The sequence below is a fragment of the Podarcis erhardii genome (assembly GCF_964252035.2).
Source record: "Podarcis erhardii genome assembly, chromosome: 13".
Classification (NCBI taxonomy): domain Eukaryota; kingdom Metazoa; phylum Chordata; class Lepidosauria; order Squamata; family Lacertidae; genus Podarcis; species Podarcis erhardii.
In genome coordinates, this window is record NC_138502.1 from 21,940,725 (window position 1) to 21,964,897 (window position 24,173).

At 44.5% G+C, this 24,173-nt stretch overlaps 1 protein-coding gene across 2 annotated transcripts; it reads left to right on the forward strand.

Moving 5' to 3' along the window:
- The first annotated feature begins 1,699 nt into the window (after positions 1-1,699).
- Positions 1,700-23,932, forward strand: LOC309326368 (von Willebrand factor A domain-containing protein 5A-like). 2 transcript variants are annotated; one of them, XM_081835000.1, is made up of 18 exons: positions 1,700-1,842; positions 4,887-4,983; positions 5,734-5,936; positions 6,373-6,595; positions 7,420-7,592; positions 11,209-11,398; positions 12,662-12,843; positions 13,176-13,264; positions 13,834-13,978; positions 14,450-14,529; positions 14,609-14,723; positions 16,179-16,343; positions 16,501-16,604; positions 17,310-17,515; positions 19,195-19,362; positions 22,004-22,155; positions 22,681-22,804; positions 23,280-23,932. In XM_081835000.1, the coding sequence occupies exons 2-18, from the start codon at positions 4,944-4,946 to the stop codon at positions 23,357-23,359; spliced, it is 2,439 nt and encodes an 812-aa protein (XP_081691126.1). In that variant the 5' UTR covers positions 1,700-1,842; positions 4,887-4,943; the 3' UTR covers positions 23,360-23,932. The 2 variants fall into 2 exon arrangements, with proteins under 2 accessions (XP_081691126.1, XP_081691127.1); XM_081835001.1 differs by having other exon boundaries at positions 11,209-11,323.
- The last annotated feature ends 241 nt before the right edge of the window (positions 23,933-24,173 follow it).

A 24,173-nucleotide genomic window follows, 5' to 3' on the forward strand; every position in this document is an offset into this window, starting at 1 on the left:
TCAGCGTTCTCCCCTGGGTGGTCTCCACCCATTAAGCATCCCCACATACCTGCGAATGAACTCTGTTTGTTGTGGTAGGTTCTGGATTCTGGGCTCTTACGAAATCATCCAGTTTGCTCTGCTTGCACTTCTGCTATGGACTCACTTTGTGGCGATGAAGCTGATCACTTCTTTTTCCTAGACATTTTCATGGAGATGCAGCTGCTACTATTTTCAGCTGTGAATCAGGAAACTCGGTGTCCTTCCACGATTAGGGCATTTGATCTCCTCTCCGGCGGATAAGTAGTTGGTAGATTGAGTCGAGCTGGAGCTAATTAAGGCTTTCTCCGAGACTTTCCAAGGCTTTCTCTAAAACGTTTAGCTTAAACTTGTGATTATAATAATTAAGAAAAAGATACAGAGCGATAAAATACTAGAACTGATAAAAGCTAATAAAAAGCTGATAAAACTAGTGATAATAATAATAATAATAATAATAATAATAATAATAATTTATTATTTGTACCCCGCCCATCTGGCTGGGTTTCCCCAGCCACTCTGGGCGGCTTCCAACAGAGATAAAAAATACACTAAAATGTCACATATTAAAAACTTCCCTGAACAGGGCTGCCTTCAGATGTCTTCTGAATGTCAGGTAGTTGTCCATCGCCTTGACATCCGATGGGAGGGCATTCCACAGGGCGGGCGCCACCACCGAGAAGGCCCTCTGCCTGGTTCCCTGCAACTTGGCCTCTCGCAGTGAGGGAACCGCCAGAAGGCCCTCGGAGCTGGACCTCAGTGTCCGGGCAGAACGATGGGGGAGGAGACGCTCCTTCAGATATACTGGACCGAGGCCATTTAGGGCTTTAAAGGTCAGCACCAACACTTTGAATTGTGCTCGGAAACGTACTGGGAGCCAATGTAGGTCTTTCAAGACCGGTGTTATATGGTCTCGGCGGCCGCTCCCAGTCACCAGTCTAGCTGCCGCATTCTGTATTAGTTGTAGTTTCCGGGTCACCTTCAAAGGTAGCCCCACGTACAGCGCATTGCAGTAGTCCAAGCGGGAGATAACCAGAGCATGTACCACTCTGGCGAGACAGTCCGCAGGCAGATAGGGTCTCAGCCTACGTACCAGATGGAGCTGGTAAACAGCTGCCCTGGATACAGATTTGACCTGTGCCTCCATGGACAGCTGTGAGTCCAAAATGACTCCCAGGCTGCACACCTGGTCCTTCAGGGGCACAGTTACCCCATTCAGGACCAGGGAATCCTCCACACCTGCCCGCCTCCTGTCCCCCAAAAACAGTACTTCTGTCTTGTCAGGATTCAACCTCAATCTGTTAGCCGCCATCCATCCTCCAACCGCTTCCAGACACACACAGTGAAAACTAATAAAAACCGCACAACTGAGACAGAGCTCAAACGATGCTTCCTCTAGCGACACCATCTTTAATCCACGTTCTAATATTGCAAGTCCTCCTCCTCTCTCCTGCGTATGGGAGGAGAACCCTGTTGCAACAGCTTTAATAAAGATCAGGCTTACTAGCTGCGTTGCTTCTCAATATTCTCTGGTTGGCCTCTGTTATTTTCTCCTACCGATGGAGAACCTAGAAAGGACAGGGCTCATGTTTACAACAAAAACAAGAGGACACCATGACTTTAAGATTAATGGCCTAAAGATGGAATGGAAAAATTCGCACCAGTATCTAGTAAGGAATTTGTGGACACTCCCTGGCCGGGGGAGGGAGTAACGGGAAGTCCCTCTGCATTCAGCTCAGAAAGGTTTACTTTCGGTTTAGCTCGGCTGTTTGCAGAGCAAGTCGAGGAGGAAGGACGTCGATCGAGGTCTGCTGGCGCTTTGAGGTAAGAAAATGATTTACTGCGTTTGATTTCCTCATAGCATCGCTCTCTCTTTCATGTAAACAAAAATTCAGCCCCGACTAGATTATCTGGATCCCCGTTACCTTAAGTATTTGCGTCTGGATCTGTTTGGGACTCAAATCCCCTTTTGCATCCCCCTTCCCGCATCTTTGTTCCCTCCGAATAAACACTCACCACTCACCCGCTCTTTAACCCTGGCGATCAATATTCTATCATATATTTACTGCTTCTTGAGCCTTTTTGCCTTATTACAGCCAGCGATTGACTAGGAATCTCCCTTCCTGCAATACAGTGGTACCTCGGGTTACATAGTTTTCAGGTTACATACGCTTCAGGTTACAGACTCCGCTAACCCAGATATAGTGCTTCAGGTTAAGAACTTTGCTTCAGGATGAGAACAGAAATCGTGCTCCGGCGGCGCAGCAGCAGGAGGAGGCCCCATTAGCTAAAGGTTAAGAACAGTTTCAGGTTAAGTATGGACCTCTGGAACGAATTAAGTACTTAACCCAAGGTACCACTGTATTGAGAATGTGGTTGGTAGGTCTGATCTCTCTCCTCCTGTTTTATTTTCTAAGTGTAGCGTGTGTGGACAACTCTGCCTAGAACCCTGGAAATCTCATCCTAAAACTCTGCGTCCTAATTCTGGAGCCTAAGAAAGCTGGTTTCACCAACGGGCACTCTGCATGTGCTCAGAGGTGCATTCTGTGTTGCTGCTGCTGTGAAGAGATGTTTTGGGACTGTGATGTAGTCTAGTGAGACTTCAAAACTTCAGAAGTTCTTCATGGCCTCTTCTTCCTCTCCTGAGCTTGTGGATGTTTTTCCTGTGGTACAACCAGGGTTAGACACCTATGCCCTGCAGTGGCTGGGGGGGTGGGAGTTGCAGAGTGGCCCTACCTTTAGGCAGAGTGAGGCAGGCACCTCAGGCAGCTGGATTTGTGTGCCATAGAAAAGCAGCAAGTTGTTAGCTTTAAAAAAAAAAATGGCCAGGGAGAGACTGCAGCTGCACCAATTTCTGCTTATACGGTTTTCTCCTTTAGGTGCCACAGTACCTTGCCTGGGCAATAGCACATCTTGACTAAGGGTGGGGAGTGTTTGTTGCAGCTCCACCCAGGAACCTAAACACTTTTGAACCAGCTCTTCTATGGAACAGTTAATTCTGTCGTATTGATCTCAAGGGTGACTCAGTAGTCATGAGGCGTGCCTGTGGTTTTGCATTATGGAGTAGTTATTTGGAGTAGTGATTTGCACAGTTCCGTAGCTGACCCCAAGCCCTACCTTTCCTTGTGCAGTGGAAATTGGAAGGCATTTCCCAACACTCGCTATAATCCAGTGCTAATGCTACTGGCCCCTCCAGAGAGCAGGCAAGAAATCTCAATAAACACAGAATCTCACTGTAACCCCTTGAGGTCCTTTAACCTTCCCTAGACTCACAGTCATGTGTTTAAAGAGAGGTAAATGAGAATGTGGGTGGCGCTGTGTCTAAACCACTGAGCCTAGGGCTTGCTGATCAGAAGGTCGGTGGTTCGAATCTCCGTGATGGGGTGAGCTCCCATTGCTCGGTCCCTGCTCCTGCCAACCTAGCAGTTGAAAAGCACATAAAAGTGCAAGTAGATAAATAGGTACCACTCCGGCGGGAAGGTAAACGGCGTTTCCGTGCACTGCTGTGATTTACCAGAAGCGGCTTAGTCATGCTGGCCACATGACCTGGAAGCTGTTAGGATTTTTATCTATCCGAGCTGCTTCAGCAAGTGGTACTATGATTGTATACATCATGTGAGTGTCTTAAGAGAACGTGAGAAAGGAAGTCTGTATTATATCTTTCTTCCTTCCTGAGTACTATTGGAGGTTGGTTTCACTTCTGTGTGTGTCATAGGTTCTGTACTGGTGTTCAGAGAGCACAGACATACTGATGGAGTCTCTGTATATAAGACTGTAAATAAAGTAGTTTTAGAACTACGATTGAGTCTTTCTTCTGCTATGATATGCCAGAAGACTGGTGTGCTCTTTTCAGGAGAGAAGGGTTGCTTATTACCAGTCCCTCTGGACTGAAGAAGATTTACAACCATAGAGGACCACTGGAGAGACGCTCCGAAGACTTGGGAAGTTGGCAGCCTTCCCAGGACATTTTTCCAACAGAAGCTGTACGCCGGCTCCCTCGGCCAGTAAAGCGAGATGAGCACTGCAACCCCAGAGTCATTCGCGACTAGACTTAACTGTCAGGGGTCCTTTACCTTTAAATGAGAATTGAGATGCACATTGCATAAAATGTGGCCTGCAATCTGTAAGTGAAATTGGCTGTAAAATGTTATAGAGTATAGAATGCTGATCCTGGCTAACTGGTTGGAACTGAGTCCTCTTACAGGATTGATAGCCACTCAAGTCTTTATTGGGTGGAAGGGGAGAGTCCTTCCCCCAAGCACTCTCTCCTCTAAAAAGCTTGTTGTTTTGAACTTCTGCAAACCTTGAGCTTCCCTTGCATCTGTTGACACCTCCCTTTTGAGAACAGAGGGTCCCATTTTGGCTACATAAGAACCAGAGTCTTGAGAAACAAGATTAGTGTTAGGACAGATGATGATAGTGTCTGCAAGAACCAACAAGAGTGCTTATTCCCAAGTAATGAATTCACAACGAAAGCCTTTTCTTATTTGTGTACCACTAAAGGCTAAACATTTGTACCATTTTTTTCCAGAATTGTATACAGCATTCTCTTTCATCCAACAGCATTATAATGTTTTAAGTTTCCGTACAATTTTTGAGATATTTTCTGCTGGTACAGTATAAAAATGGCCATATTGAAATAATAAGAGGGTCCAATTCGCTCACTTGAACTCTTTCCGTCTTTAGTTCCTCGGGATAAACACTCAACTCCCACCCGCTCTTTAACCTTGGCAACCTGTATTCTTTCATATCTTCATTGCTTATTAATCCTTTTTTCCTAATTACACCCAGCAATTTTCTGATAGAGGGTCAGCTTCGCTCACTTGAACTCTCCGTCGCTTTAGCCAAAAATTATTTGTTTTCTACAGTTGCACTGAATTGTTGGGAAACCATTTCTTCCACAAAGATCATCATCGTCATCAGTCATGATTATCTGTGGCCTTATCACAAAGTCTGAGGAACCTGGTAAGTCTAAATTGACAATATACAGCTTTCTAGTTTAGGGTATGTGATGATGTAGGTCCAGGTATCCTAAATACCGTATTTTTCACTCTATAACACACACCCGACCATAACACGCACATAGTTTTTAGAGGAGGAAAACAAGAAAAAAAATATAACAAAACAGTGGATGTATGATTTTTGTGGTTCATGCTGTGGCCACAGACATGTGATCTGACGGTGAGTTTGGGGTAGCCCAATGCAAAAATCCTGAGGATCCATGTGGATCCATGCTTTGTAACCACGTTTTAGGTGGGGAGGGAAGGAAAAGCGCTCAAGGGACAAGGAGCACGCGAGGGGGGGGGGTGGAGAAGGATGCTGCTAATAATGCAGAAGAGGGGTATAAGCGGAGAAGGCTCCTCTCCTCTCCCGCTTTGCTCCTTTAAAGAAGCAGGCTCTCTGTCCCTCTCTCCTCCCCACTCAGCGGCTCTTATCCTGCTTTGCTGTTTCAAAGCAAGCCACGGAGGAGGGAAGAGGAACCATGGATCCTCTGCTCACGACTGCAGCAGATCCCCCCGCCATCCGTAGGCATTCGCTCCATAACACGCACAGACATTTCCCCTTACTTTCTAGGAGGAAAAAAGTGAGTGTTACGGTGCAAACAATACGGTAACTGGCTGGCCTGGCAGTGGGAGCCAAGATGACTGGAGAGGGTTTCTCCAAAGTGCACACAGGACCAGACATTGAGCCTTCCTTGTTCTCTCCTTGCCCCAGTGCCCTTGAAGAGCATCTCTGTGGATGTGGTGGTCCGAGGCTTTGTGGCTGACGTGGTGTCTGAGCTTCGCTACCACAATGAGGAGAAGTCCCCAGTGGAGGTGGTGTTTGTCTTCCCTCTGGATGATGAAGCCGCCGTATATGCCTTCGAGGGCCTGATTGGTGGGACGCGGATTGAGGCCCAGATCCGAGAGAAGAAACAGGTATGGAAGGTCTGAGGAGAATCAGGGCCTTTGGCATTGGGTGGCCAGTTTGAGAAGGGAGGCGGAGACTTCCCTAAATAGGGCTCTGTGCCTACAAGCAGATTTTGTGTTAAGAAGCTCACATGTTGTGCTTAAAAGAAAGAGTGCCTAACAACATCCAGTTGCTGTAGTAAGGAGCCTGGCTTCCTGGCCTCTTCTGCTGCAGCTTGGTGTAATTTTAACCTAATGCATGAATTCTAAAGTCACAGTGTAGATACTAGAGTGCTTATAATTTACTTTCACAAGGTAAAGTTACAAAAGCATGGAAGCTTCGCTGGTAGGTAACCAATTGGTTGACAGCTGTTTTTAAATGGGAATCCTTTCTTGGGACCACACCTGCCTGTGTCCTTGCCTTCCTCACTCCTGATGTTCTTCTCTTCTCCACCACCCAATGCAGGCAGAACAGGAATATGAGGATGCCTTGAGTGAAGGCCGGCAGGCTTTCCTGCTTGAAAGAGAAGAAAACACCAGTGACATTTTCACCTGCAGCCTGGGTAACCTCCCTCCCGATGGGGAGGCCACGCTGAAGCTCTCCTACGTCCAGGCCTTGGCTCCAGAGCCCGACGGGGCCATCCGCTTTGTCCTGCCCGCTGTCCTCAACCCCCGCTATGCACCTCAGGGTAAGCACCTGCACCCCCAAACACACTAACTAGCCCCACATACAAGCCTCTTGCAGTGCTGTTTTGTTATTCCTAAGCTCTGTGGATTTGGAACATTGGGAATACAAATATGCTCCTTTGTATGCAACTTATATAAGGATGAGACGAGTTATTTTTTACTCCCATCCTACCAAATTACCCAGGAAAGACCTTTGAATTGGGTTTGACCTCCTTATTGGCTGACACAAACAAAATAATAACAGAAACGTGCTAGATTCCTCTTTCCTGCTGTAAAGACCCATGAATGTGTTTTGTTACAATTACTTGTGGCATGGTTTATAGAGGTCACCATATATTTTAACACTGTGTTTTAGAAGCTGCATGATTTCGGTGTTTTAAGTTGTTTTACCAGGTCTTTGACTATATAGTAAAATTTGTACTTCATCTGCCAACCTTTCTCTTTCATGTACAAGCCTCTTAAAAATTATGATGGATGGATGGATGGATGGATGGATGGATGGATGGATGGATGGATGGATAAATAAATAAATAAATAAATAAATAAGAACATTCAGATTGGCTGCCTGAAATTCTACAGTACACTCTCAGGATTCTGAGTCTTCATTCTGCTGCATATGTAAACTAAGCCAAAGTGTAGTGTCACTCTTATCCCGGCTGTGTTCCCACTTCCTGGTGACACTTCTAGCAGCCTAATTCTTCCACCCTTGTGTGCTATAGCACCATATCATGTAATGGTAGCTAATGTTGTTTTTGCAACATTTTCCTCATGAGAGCTTGACCACTGTGTTCCATAACCCATGACACTCTCGTTCTCTTGTCTGCAGGTTCAGAAGGGGGCAATGTCACCAAGAGCATACCACGAGTGCCCAAGGGGACGCTTCCTTACACCCTCAGCCTCAGTGCTACGCTGGAGTCGCCTTATGGCATCAACCGTGTGGAGTCCAAATGCACCCTTGAGCCCTTGCGCTACAGGGCAGAAGACCGTACGATTGCCCAGGTGCGATAGTGAAAGGAACAGCTTCTGAAAAGGGATGTATTTGTTCCCTTTCATTCTCCACTGGAAACTGTACACGAAATCTGTGGTTAGGTCTAATGGCTGACGTTTGTGCATATGCAGCCTCACACGACAGGTTTTCTTTTGTAAACAAATAGCAGGAAAGGGAAGAGTAAGCTGGATTGGGGCCATGGCTTGGGAAGGGGAGCGTTTGACTCTTGCAACCACTGTTGCGAAGGGTTAAATGAATACCTGATACCTTCAAGGTGTGCTCAAAAATCACAGACACAGCAATGGAGAAAAAGAAAGTAAAGTTTTCTTGCTGGCAGCAATAAGACGCAGCGGAATGGTTTCCAAAGACTGGGTGTGGAGCTCTGGGGCTTTGGGTTTATATACCTTTTTCCAAACAGCATTAAGCATTACATATTCATAAACTGCAGCAAAATCAAACCAATTTGCTTGGTCACAACCCCTCCTAAATCCTCCTATGTCCATTTAAAGATCACTGCTTTTAAAGATCCATTTAAAGATCATTCTGCTTTTTCCATATATCTACTCAGGATATTACTACAGTGGTGCATCGCAAGACGAAATTAATCCGTTCCGTGAGGCTCTTCGTCTAGCGGTTTTTTCGTCTTGCGAAGCAAGCCCATTGACAGCTTAGCGGATTAGCGCTATTAGCGGTTTAGCGGCTTTTAGCCGATCAGGTGATAAGCGGTTTATCAGCGGATCAGCTGATAAGCAGCTTAGAGGCTTAGGAAAAGGGGGGGAACCTGCAGAAACTCGCAAGACATTTCGTCTTACGAAGCAAGCCCATAGGGAAATTCGTTTTGCGAAGCGCCTCCAAAACGGAAAACCCTTTCGTCTAGCGGGTTTTCCGTCTTGCGAGCGTTCGTCTTGCAGGGCACCACTGTAATTGCTTCTACCTTATTATCAGCAAGCAAGCTAAAAAATTCCCTTTTGGCAGGCAAAGCCAAAATCCCCCCTTTTGTTATCAGTCATTTGCGTAAGATGGAAAGTATCCAACTTTGGACATCCTGCTTTGTCAGGTCATGGTGACCATTGCATGAGCACGAGGAATGTTCTTTACAGATTGCAAACGCAGCTTTCTGCTTTCTGCAAGCACAGCAGCAAGAGAGAGACACAGCAGTACCTCGGGTTAAGTGCTTAATTCATTCCGGAGGTCCGTTCTTAACCTGAAACTGTTCTTAACCTGAAGCACCACTTTAGCTAATGGGCCTCCTGCTGCTGCTGCACCACCAGGGCACGATTTCTGTTCTCATCCTGAAGCAAAGTTCTTAACCTGAAGCACTATTTCTGGGTTAGCGGAGTCTGTAACCTGAAGCATATGTAACCTGAAGCGTATGTAACCTGAGGTACCACTGCTTTAGGTCATTTGGGCACTCCTAGCATTAACATTAACCATTATTAAGGGACATTGTAGCATATGAGGCCCAATGATATACCTGTTATACCTTCTTCAGGTGGCCTTGCCACACCACTACAAGCCCTGTTTGGAATCTTGCTCCCCATCCTTGCAGTTTGTGAGGTGGGAGCTGTGGGCAGGGGGCAATTCTGACTGAGACCACCATTTGGCAGGAAACAGTATTGTTTTTGTTTGTCTGAATATGACTTTCCTTTGACACCACTGGCTCTTTCTTTGGCCTTGCATGGCTGGTTTTATTTTTAAACAATGTGTATAATGCCATGTCTGGTGCGGCCTTGAATCCTGAATGAGCTCATGATGAACCTATAATCTGAATATATGTACTATAAGTGCACCTTTTAATAATAATGTGTGAGTCACTGACTGCCAGTGAGCCCCCAAGCCTAATTCAGAGTGTCAGTATTAGCATACAAAGTTCTTCACAGCTTAGGACCCATGTACCTAAAAGAGCATCTTGCCCAATATGGACTACCTCAGGCGCTGCTGTCGGCCCTGTTGGTGACGTCATCACTGAGTACTGCCTGGTTGGCCCTGACCCATGACAAAGTGTTTTGGGTGGTGGTTCCCCATTTATGGAATTTCCTCTCTGGTGAGGTGCATCAAGTCTTCCTTGTGATTAACATTTAGGGTTGCTTGCTACGGGGATATATAACTGTTTTTAGATGCTGTTAATGCTTTTAAGTGTTCTTTATTTTTCTAATTTTGCATTGTTGCTTCATTTCACACCCTCAGCTCCTTTTGGGGGAAAGGGTAGGATAGAATTTTAATGAATAAAAACATGAAAATACATAACATGGATTGGTGCTCTTGAGGGCAGGATGAGGAGATCTGGATCAGGTGGGCCATGCTATGGTGGGGTCAGTATAGCCCTTTCTGTCATCATCATGTGACAAGGCTAGATCAGTAAGTCTGGCCACTTGTCTTTAAGCAGAAATCCCCACCCACCCTTACTCGTGGGTCATGGGGTGATAACCTCAGTGGATGCAAGCGTTAACTTGCTATATGCATAAGCAAACTTCACTGTAGTGTAACCAAGGGATGAAACACAAGCCTTACAGTGCAAATAAAAGGGGAAGAGAAGGCCTGATCTTTAAGTACATTCCTGTGGCTTAAGAACACAAGCTGCAGGCATCTTCCACCACAACCCATGTTTCAAGCTTTGAAAGCGGACTGGGAACTGCAGTTTGGTGCCCATTTTGTGTGCTTTTGCCTGGCTGAACTATGCCCTTGAACTGTGATGGATACATCTGTGTGTGTGTGTGTGTGTGTGTGTGTGTGTGTGTGTGTGTAAGTGTAATTCCAAAGATATACAGTACACTGATCAATCAAAAATGCAAAATACAAAATAATAACGATACAAAGAAAACGAATAATGCACCCGTATTATTAATAATACTAATTAATAATAATAATTCCCTCCCCCAATACTCATCATCCCTTAATCTTTGAGTTCTTATTAACATTGCGTCTTTAGTGTTTCATCCTTAATATTCTTAATATATTACTTTTTTCTAGTTCTACTTTAAAAACTTAATCTTACTTAAGTTTGTGATGGATACATCTTTGTGCACACATACGTGCATATATATTGTGAGATCTCTAGCTTTGGTGCCTAATGTACAAAGAGAAGTTGACAATGGCTGCCTTGGCCACTTTTGCCTGGTCTGCTACTCCCATGTTGTCTCCCAAGCTTGAAGGAATACATCCTTCTGTATTCCCCACTTCCTCACAAGTTGGTCTTCCTCTTTAGCCTAGGTTCTGGCCTTCACTGTCGACCTGAAGAGCCAAACTCACCAAAAACAACAAGTCCCAGCATTCCCCTTAGGATGGGAAAGTTTTTTTTACTCTGTGTCTGTAGTGGGAGTCACTGAATGGTCTCTTTGAAACCAACATTGAGAGGAAGATTTGAAAGGAAAGGAAACAAGAGCTTTCCCTGCATGAGTAAAAGCAGGCAGCTGTCTCTACCCAATACTTATTCCACCATCTGTTCTTTAATAGATTATTGTAACCTCAGTGATCTCTCAAGACACACTATTTTAGAATTAAAGATCTCAATTGGTAACAATATTTTAAAATGTGTTGCACACATAAATATATGTGAGAGCTCTTTAGAGGTGGGTGGTTTAAACTCTGCCCAGCATTCAAGCTCTGCTTCTTTTTGCCACCCCAAAGGTCTCCTTGGCTGAAGGGCACCAATTTGACAGAGATGTGGAGCTGCTGATATATTATGAGGATGTTCACAAGCCCAGCGCCCTCCTAGAGGCTGGGAAGCCTGGGGCTGCCCCAGGTGAGCAAAGCCTAAAGCAACAGAGGACATGGGGGCAGAAACTCAAAAGGGTGCTGAGAGGTGAAAGGACTGGATGTAAGTCATAATATTAATTATGTCCTATGGGAGGATTTATGGACAGTAAATATGAGCTGTACGGCGTGATAAGCATTAAAAGAAAATACGGCAAAAATGACCCATAGATGGTACTTCTCACCTGCCAAACTGGCAAAAATGTTTAAAAAAGAAAAAGGCAAATGTTGTAAATGCAATGAAGTAGAGGGATCTTTTTTCCACATGTGGTTGTCCTATAAAGTAATCATGGAATTCTGGGAAGTAATTTACAATTAATTAAGTAAGGTATTAAAAAAAAAAAAAAGCCTGAGACATTCCTCTTGAGAATGGTAACAACAGAAGTCCCTAAAAAACAAAAGAATTTATTACAGTATGCCACCACTGCGGCTAGAATCTTATTGTTACAAAGGTGGAGAACGAGTACGGTACCCACTAGGGAAGAGTGGCAGATTGAAATGCTTGAATATGCTGAATTTGCAGGTATAACGAACAGGATAGGATAAAAGGATGATAAATAAGGAGGATTGGAAAATGTTTATTGAATGTTTTAAGAAGCAGTATATGCAAGTAAATAAATCCTGTAAATCCAGCAGAATAGGGACGCGAGTGGCACTGTGGGTAAAACCTCAGCGTCTAGGACTTGCCGATCGCATGGTCGGTGGTTCGAATCTCCGCGGAGGGGTGCGCTCCCGTCGTTCAGTCCCAGCGCCTGCCAACCTAGCAGTTCGAAAGCACAATTAAGTGCAAGTAGATAAATAGGGACCGCTTACCAGCGGGAAGGTAAACGGCGTTCCGTGTGCTGCGCTGGCTCGCCAGATGCAGCTTGTCACGCTGGCCACATGACCCGGAAGTGTCTGCGGACAGCGCTGGCCCCCGGCCTCTTGAGTGAGATGAGCGCACAACCCTAGAGTCTGGCAAGACTGGCCCGTACGGGCAGGGCTACCTTTACCTTTACCTTTAGCAGAATAGGAGCTAATAGAAATTAACAGAGAAAGAAGTTTGAAGATTAAAAATTTGGAATACATGATTTAGTAGAAAAGTAAATAAACCAGGAAAAGGGTAGAAGAGGGAGTCACTAGGTATTTAGTTGTATGTTGTGATTGATATGAAAGTTTTATAATTGGTGGGTGGAGGGAAGGGGATGTAGGGTGTTTGTTTGTTTGTTTGTTTGTTTGTTTGTTTGTTTGTTTGTTTATTAAAAATGCAAATAAAAATTATATAAAGAAAGAAAGAGGGGATATTGCCAAATACCTATTGGATCTACTGTTTTCCAATGAAACACAGCCTCGCTGATGGGGGACCCGGCTCTCCTGCTTACTCTGTACCCCAGCGTCCCTGCCCCAAAGCCAAGCCAGAAGGCAACTGGAGAATTCCTCTTCCTGCTGGATCGCTCTGGCAGCATGGAGTGCAACACCGAGTATAGCTCTGATTCACCTGATTCACCTAGGCGCATTCAGAGTGCCAAGGTACCCACGTGTTTGGATGCATAGGGAGGGATGGTGCTGTGCTTTGGAGAAGGCAGGGTAATGGAAGCCTGGAGGTGGGTGGATCCTTGTGGGAAGGCCTATAATCATAGAATTATAAAGTTGGCATTTGACAGTGTATCCTGGGATTTAATGTTTAAAGTTTTGGAATTCATGAGTTGTAGAAACACTCACATAACTGAAAACTATAAATAAAGATTATATAAAAAAATAGAATTGGAGAGTTGGCAGGGACCCTGAGGGTCATCTAGTCCAGCCCTTTGCAAAGGGTGGGTTGGGATATCCACGTAGCTTCATCTTTAACCTTATTTTAGGAGACCCTGATTCTCCTGCTGAAGAGTCTCCCTCTGGGATGTTACTTCAACATCTATGGCTTTGGATCCACCTATGACTCCTTCTACCCGTGAGTGTACTGTCACAGACCTTTTACTTTCCGACTTCTCCACCTGTTTATGTTTGGCCACTGGTAAAGAATAAAACAGGGTGTTAGATACATTACTTGACCTTTGATGTCAATGTGTGTGCACATGTGCACCCCAAAAGATTTAACCAAGGAATTGAAAAAGATTCTCCCAACCAGAAGGGATGTTTTCGCAAGCTGCCTTCTAAACTTCATCTGCAAAGCAGTACATCCTGGACCCCTAGAAATTCTGTCCTCTCTGGCTACCTCAAATCTTCCTCTTCCCCATGTGTGCCTTCCAAGTCCTGCTGTTTCTCTTCCTCTGTGCTAGCTGCAGAGTAAACATAGCTTTTCTCTAACTTTGATGAGGCATAGCACAGTCTGACTACTGACTAATGAGAGGAAGGGTATGCATCTGAATGGGTGAGTTTTAGGGGAGCAATTAAACAGCTGGTTCTGGTGGAAACGTGGAGTGTTGTGGGAGGTTAAAAAAAAAAGCCTGGTGGGGAACTGGCTGAGCTTGGGAGGAAAATAGGTCCTTTGCCTCCTTGACTCTCTGAAACTCTCTACAGGCAGAGTGTAGAATACACCCAGGAGACCATGTCCAAGTCCCTCCAACGGGTGAAGGAGCTGCAAGCCGATCTGGGGGGTACAGAGATTCTGCAGCCGCTGCAGGCCATTTACAGCCAGCCATGCCGAGAAGGGTATCCTCGCCAGGTATTGAGTCCTGTAGTTATTGGCATTGTTCTCCTGTATTCAGGGCTGGCCTGGGAATAGAGTTACTGAAATGAGATTTCTTTTGCCTGATCTCAGAAGTTTCCTTTATGGCAGGGGTGAAGGAACCCTCAATCGGTGCATCTCATTCCACCCAGCATTGCCATAATTTGGCTCCCAAGGCCATTTCACCCCCAATATCATGCCCAATTGCCCCATATCTGACATCATATAAGATGTAGCTACATAGGAGCTACCAGGAGCCCCTGATTGTTTCATTGCAAGCAGTTGATTGGCACCGATGGTGTGCGCTACTGGGGTCAGCTGCACTATGGAGGGGGTCGCTGTTAGTGAGGCTGGTTTTCCCTGTTTACATGTAGGGTTTGAATCCAGCCGGGCCCTGAAAATGGACTTCAAAAGGGGAATAGGATAGGTTCTGATACCTCTCTGTCCTCTCTCCCTCTCTCTCTCTAGCTCTTTGTGTTCACGGATGGAGAGGTGTCTAATACAGATGAGGTCATTGCTGAAGTTCGACGTCACAGCAGTTCCCACAGGTAAGGCAAGGGAGAGGGAAACCAGCTTCTCACAGCTCTCTGCACCTGGCCCTAGGTTCACCTCCTCTTTCTCTGACAGGTGCTTCTCCTTTGGCATTGGCGAAGGGGCCTCCACAGCCCTCATCAAAGGAATTGCCCGTGCGGCCGGAGGCAGTGCTGAATTCATCGCAGGCAAGGAGCGCATGCAGGCCAAGGTGAGGCTCAGGAGCTGCACATTCCTCTTCTGCCTGTCCTTACCAGGCAGGGACACTGCTAGATCCCTCCCTGCCATCAGAGCATGGAATCCCAGCTCCCTCCTCACCAAAATAGCACATTTTCTTACTTCTGCAAAGCATCCATGAAGCCCAAATTCATAAGGCGTTGTCATAAGGGCTGCACCCTTGGATTGATCATTTGCTCAGCCTTCTACTCTCCTCCTAGACTGCATGTTGAAACCTTACACAGCTAGCAGTGCCCAGCTAGAGTTACAGCTGGAGTTTCTTTATGGGACATTTAGAAAACACATTGTGAAAAAGCAACATAGGTTGCCTCCAGATTCCTTTTTGGTTGAACCTTCCTTCTGCTTTGTTAATGGGGAAGTTGGATGACCGTTGCATCAAGCCATTGCTACTTCACACTTTCCAGTGCATTTTCCTGTTGTTTTCCTTATTGCAAGAAATCCAATCATTTAGGGAGGAAGTGAGTTTGTTACACAAATCAACCACAATTGTGCAACCTGAATCTGCCAGTATGCTGTTGAATCTACCCACAAAATGGCGAGTGTAGAAGGGCCTAGTGGTTTCTATGCAAAGGGGTTGTTGTAGCTTAGTGGTTTCCTTTGCAAGGTACAATACTTTGTTTCAAAGATGATTAATAACTGCCTTAACACTTTCAGTCTGTCACTGGACAGAGTAATCATTTCTAGGATGGCCATTGTTTTCCACTATCCATAATAACAACAATAATTTTTTTATATATATAAATTATATAATTTATATAAATTTTATTATTTATACCCCGCCCATCACATAGATTGTCTGTGGGCAGAGAAGGTTCAATTGAAAGCTACTGAAAGCAATCTGTTCTCTCTAACAGATAAGCCCTATCGTGAGCCTGCTCAGAGAGCCAGAAACCCCTTCTGCCCACCCAGACAGAAAGCCCCTAATCTCTAAACCCAGGTCCCTATCTAACCCATAGGCAATACCTGCCTGAGCAATTTCTGACAGTAACTGTCAGTTTCAAACTTAAATTCCATTCTTTCTCTCTCCCAATTGGCTGATCTACTCCCCAACTGACACTGGTCGTTTGGTCACCAGTAGACCCAATTCCTGTCCATCGCACCATCTCAATGCCATAGTTTCTGCTGGAATAAAGAAATTGGTTTCTCATAGCATCTCTTGTCTCCTTATCAATTCCATTCTTTTTTAGCGTCCCCTATGTGGCAGGGTCATTGCATTGCTCAGAGTCTGTCCAGTGGGTTTCTATTCTATGTTCAGTGGCTTTTGGAGAAACCAAGATGGCATCTTCACCAGCCCCTCTCCTGACTTCTTTGCAAGCACTGTTCACACAGTTTCAAAACAATCTCACATAGAAACTTATTTTTAAGCGATAGTTGAACAGGAACTTTGATATTCTCTTGATGTCATTGCAAAATTCTTGCTTTCCCATAGGCCCTGCAGTCTTTGAAGAAGGCCCTGCAGCCAGCCGTGACCAGGATCTCTCTGAGCTGGGACTTGCCTCCTGGTCTGAAGGCTGAACTTGTGGGGTCAGGCCCACAGGTCATCTTCCAGGGGCAGCGCTGCCTCATTTATGCCCAGATCCGTGGGCAGCATCAGGTAAGCAATGACCACCAGGACCTTAACTACTGAAGAATGCCTCTCTCCTATCCTGAATACCAAAACTTGACTTTATTTGTGGTTTTTAATGTCAGAAGGTATTGTTCCGAAGGCTTCTTGCCCTTTCCCAGTTCTGATGCTTTCTCTTCTGCTCCAGTCTTCAGGCTCCAATGAAGGGACTGTTGTTCTTCAGTACCAGTTCCAAGACCAGACTTTCAAAGAAACAATGAAGTTCTCACTCCAGGCTCAGGAGAGTGACAGGTAAGACTTCTCCTATTATATTGCCTCTGCCCTCCACTCCATAGTTTTTGACAAACACGATGTGCTTTGTGTAATTACAGGCTGACTTGGAAAGCTCTCCCCTTACTATTTGTTTGCTTGCTTAATTTAATTTATATACTACTTGATTGTAAAAAACAAAAACAACAGCAACCCTCCAAGCAGTTTACAAAAGATAAAACAAGAAAACCAAGAAAATTTCACAGCCTTACTTTAAAACAGACCCAATTTTAAAAATCAGCTAGTGCAGAATTCACCATGGCAAGACGGTTTAACCATATTACACCGATTCTGGTCTTACTGCACTGGCTACCAATTTACTTCCCAGGCCCAATTCAAAGTGCTGATTTTGACCTATAAAGCTTTAAACAGCTCAGGACCACAATACCTCAAGGACCTCCGCTTTCCAGATGAACCGGCCTGGACTCTGAGATTATCTTCTGACACCCTTTTTTTATGTGCCTCCTTCATGAGAGGTCCAGAAGGTGGCAACACAAGAACAGACCTTTTCTTCCGTGGCCCCCAGTTTGTGGAATGCTCTCCTCTGATTCACAAGCGAGTTGGCCATCCAAATCAAGTCTTCCCTGTCCATTGGCAAATCTGGATTATAGAATACATTAAGGGGTTTACAGCATGCCAGATGGTCCCAGCATTTCTCTCCATGCTCCCTGTTTTCCCTCTCTGCAGGCTCCCTGTTCACCGTCTGGCAGCTCAGGCCCTCCTGCAGGAACTGGAGGGGGTCGGGAAGAAGGAAAAGGAAAAACAACGCCTGGCTCTGGAGACGAGCCTGAGTTCAGGGGTAGTGTGTTCACAGACCGCCTATGTGGGAATTAACACAGAGCTCGGCAAGCCACTTCAAGGGCCCCTCACCCGCCGAGACGTTCCCCATCCATGTGAGTTCAAGGGGATGTATTGTGGGATAGCCCTGGTCACTAAGGGAAGGTTTAGTTGAATGTCATCACATCTATTTAGTGGCATCTAGCAGAACTTGTCCAGATGACCAGGAGCTGATTTGATTGTGCTTTCAGGGAGCTCATTTCAAATACAGTGGTACCTCGGGTTACAGACGCTTCAGGTTACAGACTCTGCTAACCCAGAAATAGTACCTCGGGTTAAGATGTACTTCAGGATGAGAAAAGAAATTGCAGGGCGGCATCGGGAGGCCCCATTAGCTAAAGTGGTACCTCAGGTTAAGAACAGTTTCAGGTTAAGAATGGACCTCCAGAACGAATTAAGTTCTTAACCTGAGGTACCACTGTACTGTGATCAGTTTCAAATCAGTTCCCTTTCAAATCATCAGTTGTTTAGCATTTTGCACACAAAATTATCTTCGTTATTATCATTATTTATCAGCTGTTTTTCTCCAAACATGAAACTCAAAGCAACTTTAAAAACAAGAACAATACAGCTAAAAATTCACATCCAACTCTACCACACACCTCACTAAAATTAAGGTCCATTGGCCTCAATGAATAAGAATGTTTTTCTCTGGCACCTACAAACAGCTAGTGATAGTTATGTCGGAGATCAAGCCTATATCGGGAGTAACTGGCAACACTCCCAGGCACCCGGCTTGGTCTCCTGTTGACCTCCCTGGCTGCATTCCCCCAGCAAGATCCAAGCTAGGTCACGATAGGCGATTCTTCCCAAACGTGGGAAGAACACACCCCCTCCCTCCTGCTCTCCCGGCAGGGAAATGGAGAAGGACAGAAACGTATTTACATGGTTTTATTTCTGTCTTTCCAGCATTACAGAAAACATGAGTGCTCTCTTCAAGCTCCAGCAGTTGAGAGACAAACACTTCCTGTACAAGAGCAAGAGGAAGAGCTCTTATTACACTCTGAGCTAATTCCGGTGCATCGCCCTGTGAACTGACTGTCCTGTTTCCCACAGACAGTCCCAACATTCCCATCATGTGATGTTTTCAAGCTAGCAGTTTGCAGCTGCATTGCATCCATATCATAACAAGTTATGCCTCCCTGGGGAGAGCATTCAATAAATGAGGGGGGCCACCATTGAAAAGGCCACCACCCTATATACCTCCCTTAGATGTTTGAGTAAAGCAGGGATGGAGGAGCACTGAGGGTTTTATTTTTTTAAGTTTTAACAAGAAGAAATAACAGATGGGTGCTATACAGAACAGAGCCTTTCCCTTCTCCCTTCTCCCTTCTGCCCCCTACCCCACCCTGACTCCATGCAAATCCAGGATTGTGATGAGGCACTGCAAATCCTCTAATGGGGACTGCATGGTGACAGCCTTACATTTTAATGCAGATAGTAAGATATGGATGTTCAAGAGATGGAGGAGTGTGCTCCTAGGCCAATGTAAAGATAGGAGTAGATAGACGACAAATCTTTTGTTGTGAAGTCTGGACAATTCTTTTGGAACTTTTTCCAGCTTCCCCACCGCACACTTGCTGTAAGAGAGGTGGGCTTTCATTGCAGTTGCTGTCAAGGTCTAGACAACCCTGAGCTCATTGGAGGACTGGAAGGTTACAAATAAACTTGCTATATCCTGGAAGGTAGCAACCAAAAAAAATCGCATGAGCTATGGCTTTTCTCTTTCTGCTAGATCTATTTTTCTGTTCAGCACCTGGTGGACCTGCTGTGATGCAAGCATTTAGCATGAAACGAAGCAGACGATCAGCACCAGCACCTATGGCTATGATGTGCAGTATGGCAAGTCCTGCCCTAGCTTGCTATGGAGCTTTTGATGAAGTTGGTAATGAGTCTCTTTGCGGTCAGTCCTCATGGAATGGATGCAGGGCACATACTGGAAACAGTGGAAACTAGAAACATGTGTCAAACTAATAGACCAGGGATGTCCAACAGATCGATCGGGATTGACTGGTCGACCCCCAGGAGGTTGCAGTTGATGGCTGTCGATCGCGGGCTCATTTCCCTTTGCTTTTGCCTAAGAGCACCCAGCCCCGCCCCCTCTCCTGAACATTGCAGGGATTTGGCCGTCAAAAGCAGTGACTGGACAGGAATCGCTTGAAAGTCGGGAAAATCTGGATATGTGGCAACACATATCAGAAGTGTCTTTTTTAAAAAAATAATATTTATTAAAGTTTTAAAGGTTACAGGAAGAAAAAGTAAAAAACACCATTTTAAGCAAAAAACACAACACATCACAATAAGGAAAAAACAAGGATGAGAAAAAGAAAGAAAAAACAGAAAAATAAAATTCATTAAAAAAAACAAAAAAATACAGTGAATCTTCCCATAACTTATCTTTCATTAGCTTATTTCCTTGACCTCACACCTCCCTTTTTTGTATTCTAGTTCGATTATCTGTTTCAGCAAATCCTTTCCATCTTTTCAAAAAAAAAAATTTTTTAATATATTTATTTGCTTTTACAGAAAAGAGAAAACATAACAACCACAACAGTAAGGAAAACAAAACCAGTCACATAAGACAATATAACAGTTAAGAAAATAAAATAAAATAAAATACAAAAACTCCAAAGAAATTCCATCCATCAAAGAACAAGGAGAAAAAATTAAAAATGAAAAATTCCGACTTTTAAATTCATGTTTACAAAATTTTCTTTCCTGACTTCCTCACGCCTCCCTTTTTTGTGTTCCTCTTTACCCAATCAGATACAGCAAATCCTTACCCTCTTTCAAAACTCATTTCTGATTATTAAAATCATTCTATTATGTCTCCAATCCTTCCTCCTTATGTTTAAACACCTTTAACGTATTATTTACTTTTGACATAATATAACTTTAGTCTTTCACCTTTTTTCAATTACATTTTTACATAGCTCTAAAACCTGTATCACTAATGCCGTATTATTTTTAAATCCCGCATCATTTTAGCATTCATAAACTTTACAGTATTTCTGCAAATAGTCTTTAAACTTTTTCCAGTCCTCTTCCACCGCTTCTTCTCCCAGGTCTCGGATTCTGCCAGTCATTTCTGCCATCTCCATGTAGTCTATTACTTGCATCTGCCACTCTTCCAAGGTGGGCAAATCTTGTGTCTTCCCATCTTTTCAAATTTTTGTCCTGTAATTTATCTTAATATAATGTAACTTTACTTTCCCTCCTTTCATCAATTAACAGTCAGTTTTTTCCTAATCCTTTATAACATTTCTGCTAAAACCACATAACATCATTCCAACATCCTTCTAACATTCATTAATTTTACAATGTTTCTGTAAATAGTCTTTAAATTTCTTCCAATCTTCCTCCACCGACTCTTCTCCCTGGTCTCGGATTCTGCCAGTCATTTCTGCCAGTTCCATGTAGTCCATCACCTTCATCTGCCATTCTTCCCGGGTGGGTAGATCTTGTGTCTTCCAGTACTTTGCAATAAGTATTCTTGCTGCTGTTGTAGCATACATAAAGAAAGTTCTATCCTTCTTTGGCACCAATTGGCCGACCATGCCCAGGAGAAAGGCCTCTGGTTTCTTCAGAAAAGTATATTTAAATACCTTTTTCATTTCATTATAGATCATCTCCCAGAAAGTCTTAATCCTTGGGCATGTCCACCAAAGGTGAAAGAATGTACCCACATATCAGAAGTGTCAATGTTGGTGAATTTCCTTAAACACAGGATGAGGGCTTCTCTGCCAGGTGGTGATAAGGTGTCCAGTTAGGAGGGAGAGTCAGTGTTCATCCACACTCCTGCTTGCCCCGTGCCTGGAAAACATGAGTCTGAGCGGTTTTCTGCTTGTCCTGTGCTTCCTACAAAGGCAACAGTTCTGCCACTTTTCCCCTGAAAACCCACTCTCTAGTGGTAAATCGGAACAAACAGCAATCCATGGAAAACTCATGGATTGTTCTGATTTGTTCTGATTCAGTACTAAGCCATGGGTTTTCCCAGAGGAAAGCAGCAAGAAGAACAAGTTGTGGATGAGCTCTCAGAAACAATATGCCCATTGGCTCAGCTATTGTCCTATGTATACTAATGGAAAGGAATGCACTTGTCCTGCCAGTGCAATGAAGGAAGTACCATCCATGCTTTTCTAAGCAACCTTGAGATTGAAGCCTTCTCTACACAGTGTGGGGCTGCCTTTTTTACAGGAGCTGAGAAGCTTCAGCTGGTACAGAATACCTCCTCCCATCTTTTGATAGAAATTGGACATAATGAGAACATAGTATACTGCAACTGTACTTGTTCCAGCAAGCATGCTTGCCCAAGTGGTCAACCCATCAAGCCCTTAGTAACACTTCTGTGTCAGATGAAAGGTCCAGCATTCTGCTTCCAGCCAGAGAGTTTCACAAAACTTTCAAACTGGGTACCGAGTGCAATGGAGCTCCCTTGTCCTTTATTCCTCAGTATTAGCTGTTCAAGGGAGATTGCTTTCAGCTGACTCACTTTGAAACTAGCTGCCTTAAAGTTGATCATATTTTTAATGGCTCTTTTGCAGAGGACGTTGAGCCCACCCCCAAGAAAGAGGAATCTCCTTTCTTGAACCTGGTATCTCTGCAGAATGCTGATGGCTCCTGGCCACTTGATTCTGACCTGGCCAGCATCCTAGGCCTGAGTGAGGCTGAGATCTCAAGCAAATCACCTGCCCAGGTAGGTTTTGTGGCAGAACCAGTGGCATCTACTGGGAGCAGAGTGGCAACAGCAATCTGACTGGATGTCTGTGGATATAAATGGCCACCCATGATTTTGGGGCGTATAACAAGGGGATGTGGTAGCACTAACCATAGTTTTCTGCCATACATACATACATATATACATATGAAGCCATAGGGTTTAGATTGCCAGGCAAAAGCCCCTCTATAGAGATCATGTAGAATGAGATGCAGGAGAGGCTTATTTCTCATCTTATAAGCAGAAAGGTTGGAGAAACTGCCTTAACTATGGCTTCCTCCATAGAAATGATGTTTGAATGTGCAGTAAGGTAAACGATGGTTTTCAAACCTGCTTCAAACCATGGCTTCATAACCTGGGTTGTCGCTAAATTGTAACCATAGTTCCAACATGTCACACTCAACCATGGTTTTATTTTGCTTAAGCATTGCCATGCATGTGCAGGACCAGTGAGTGACCAGGGTCCAGTGTTTCTCTCTTTTGACTCCTGATTCTCGCTACCAGGTGGCCCCAAACGCATGGGCAACAGTGCTGGCCATCCTATGGCTCCACATCAATGCCATGGAGCAGAAGGATGAGTGGGAGTTACTGGAAGCTAAAGCTCTCAGCTGGCTCCATGCAACCGCAGGTGAGTTGTTGTGGGCAGCGGGATGCGGGCGGGCTTAGGATGGTGTGAGGAAGAATGATGGAGAGGCTGAAGCTTGAAGATGAGACAGCACTTCTGTTCCCCAGTCCAACCAATGCTTCATTTAAACTTTTATTTGATCCCTACTTGGGTCCAGCCCAATCCTCTTTCTTGTGAATTTAGCATCCACACTAAAAAGAAAAAATCTTGCCCCACCACTAGAGCTCCAGTCTGGGCAGCATAGCTTGCTACACCCTAGCTCCCACCATAGAGATTTTCTCCAAACAAATGCTAATGCAGAAGGCACACACTCTTCATCTCCAACTCAGAGGTGGATGTCCCCATTTTTCCATCATGGGGAGGGCATAGAATGGAGAAAAAAGAACAGGCCTGTTTGAAAGCTACTTGTGCACAGGCTGCAGTGAGGTGAGTGGCACTGATAAATCCTAGCTAACTCTGCTTATTTGTTTGTCAGCAGGGCCTCAGCTGGCTGAGTGTGTAAAGGCCGGCAATGCAATGCTTGGAAGCGGTGTGAGCCCAGACGTTTTTGAAATCTGAGTTTCTCTCTGCAATTTTCTCTCTGTGCCTTTTAAAACTGAAGTTTCTGCTTCACTCTTCTTTTTTCCCCCTCCAAGTGTACCCAGCTGTATTCCCACTAGGGTGTCATCAATCCCAAGCTGTGTGCTTGCTTCTGATGCTGCCATAGCTTCGCTGCAAAAAGCACTGGAGTTTCCTTCCTCTGGAGCTGCCTTACATTAATGTAATGTAATATAATGTAATGTAATGTATTAATTAATTAAAGGTCTTGTTGCCTTAAGAAGGGGAGAGGGTACACAGCAGAGGAGTGGGTCGGATGTGTTGAGAATGAATGTTGTATACTGAAATGTTTTGTAATGTGAACATAAGGACCTGATTTACATATAATGAGATGAAATGTTAATAGGAAGTCAGAAAGTAAAAAGGGGGTTATAGAGATGCTAAGAATTTAGTAAAGATGTTCGGAAGTCAGAAAGAGGGAGGGAAGGAAGTCTGTGCTCATTTGAGCAATGTTTAAAGGTATTGTTGTATGTAACAAAATGTGATTATGATAAATATGGAAAACTCAATAAAAATTAATTTAAAAAAAGAGAATGAATGTTGTATAGGTGGGTGCTGAAAGTCATTCACTGTGGAAGCAACAATTCTCTTCAACATGTAAGTGGGAATGTGAGAGTTCCTGGAGAGGAAATTGTGGCTGCTACACTCCTGCTGCTGCTGCTGCTGCTGCTACACTGTTCTGAGTTCTGATTTGGCTTAGTGTTTTCGTCCAAGCCCAAGCACATAGTCTCTCTTCTTCAAACAAACCAAGAGCTACTAAACTGAGATCAACCTT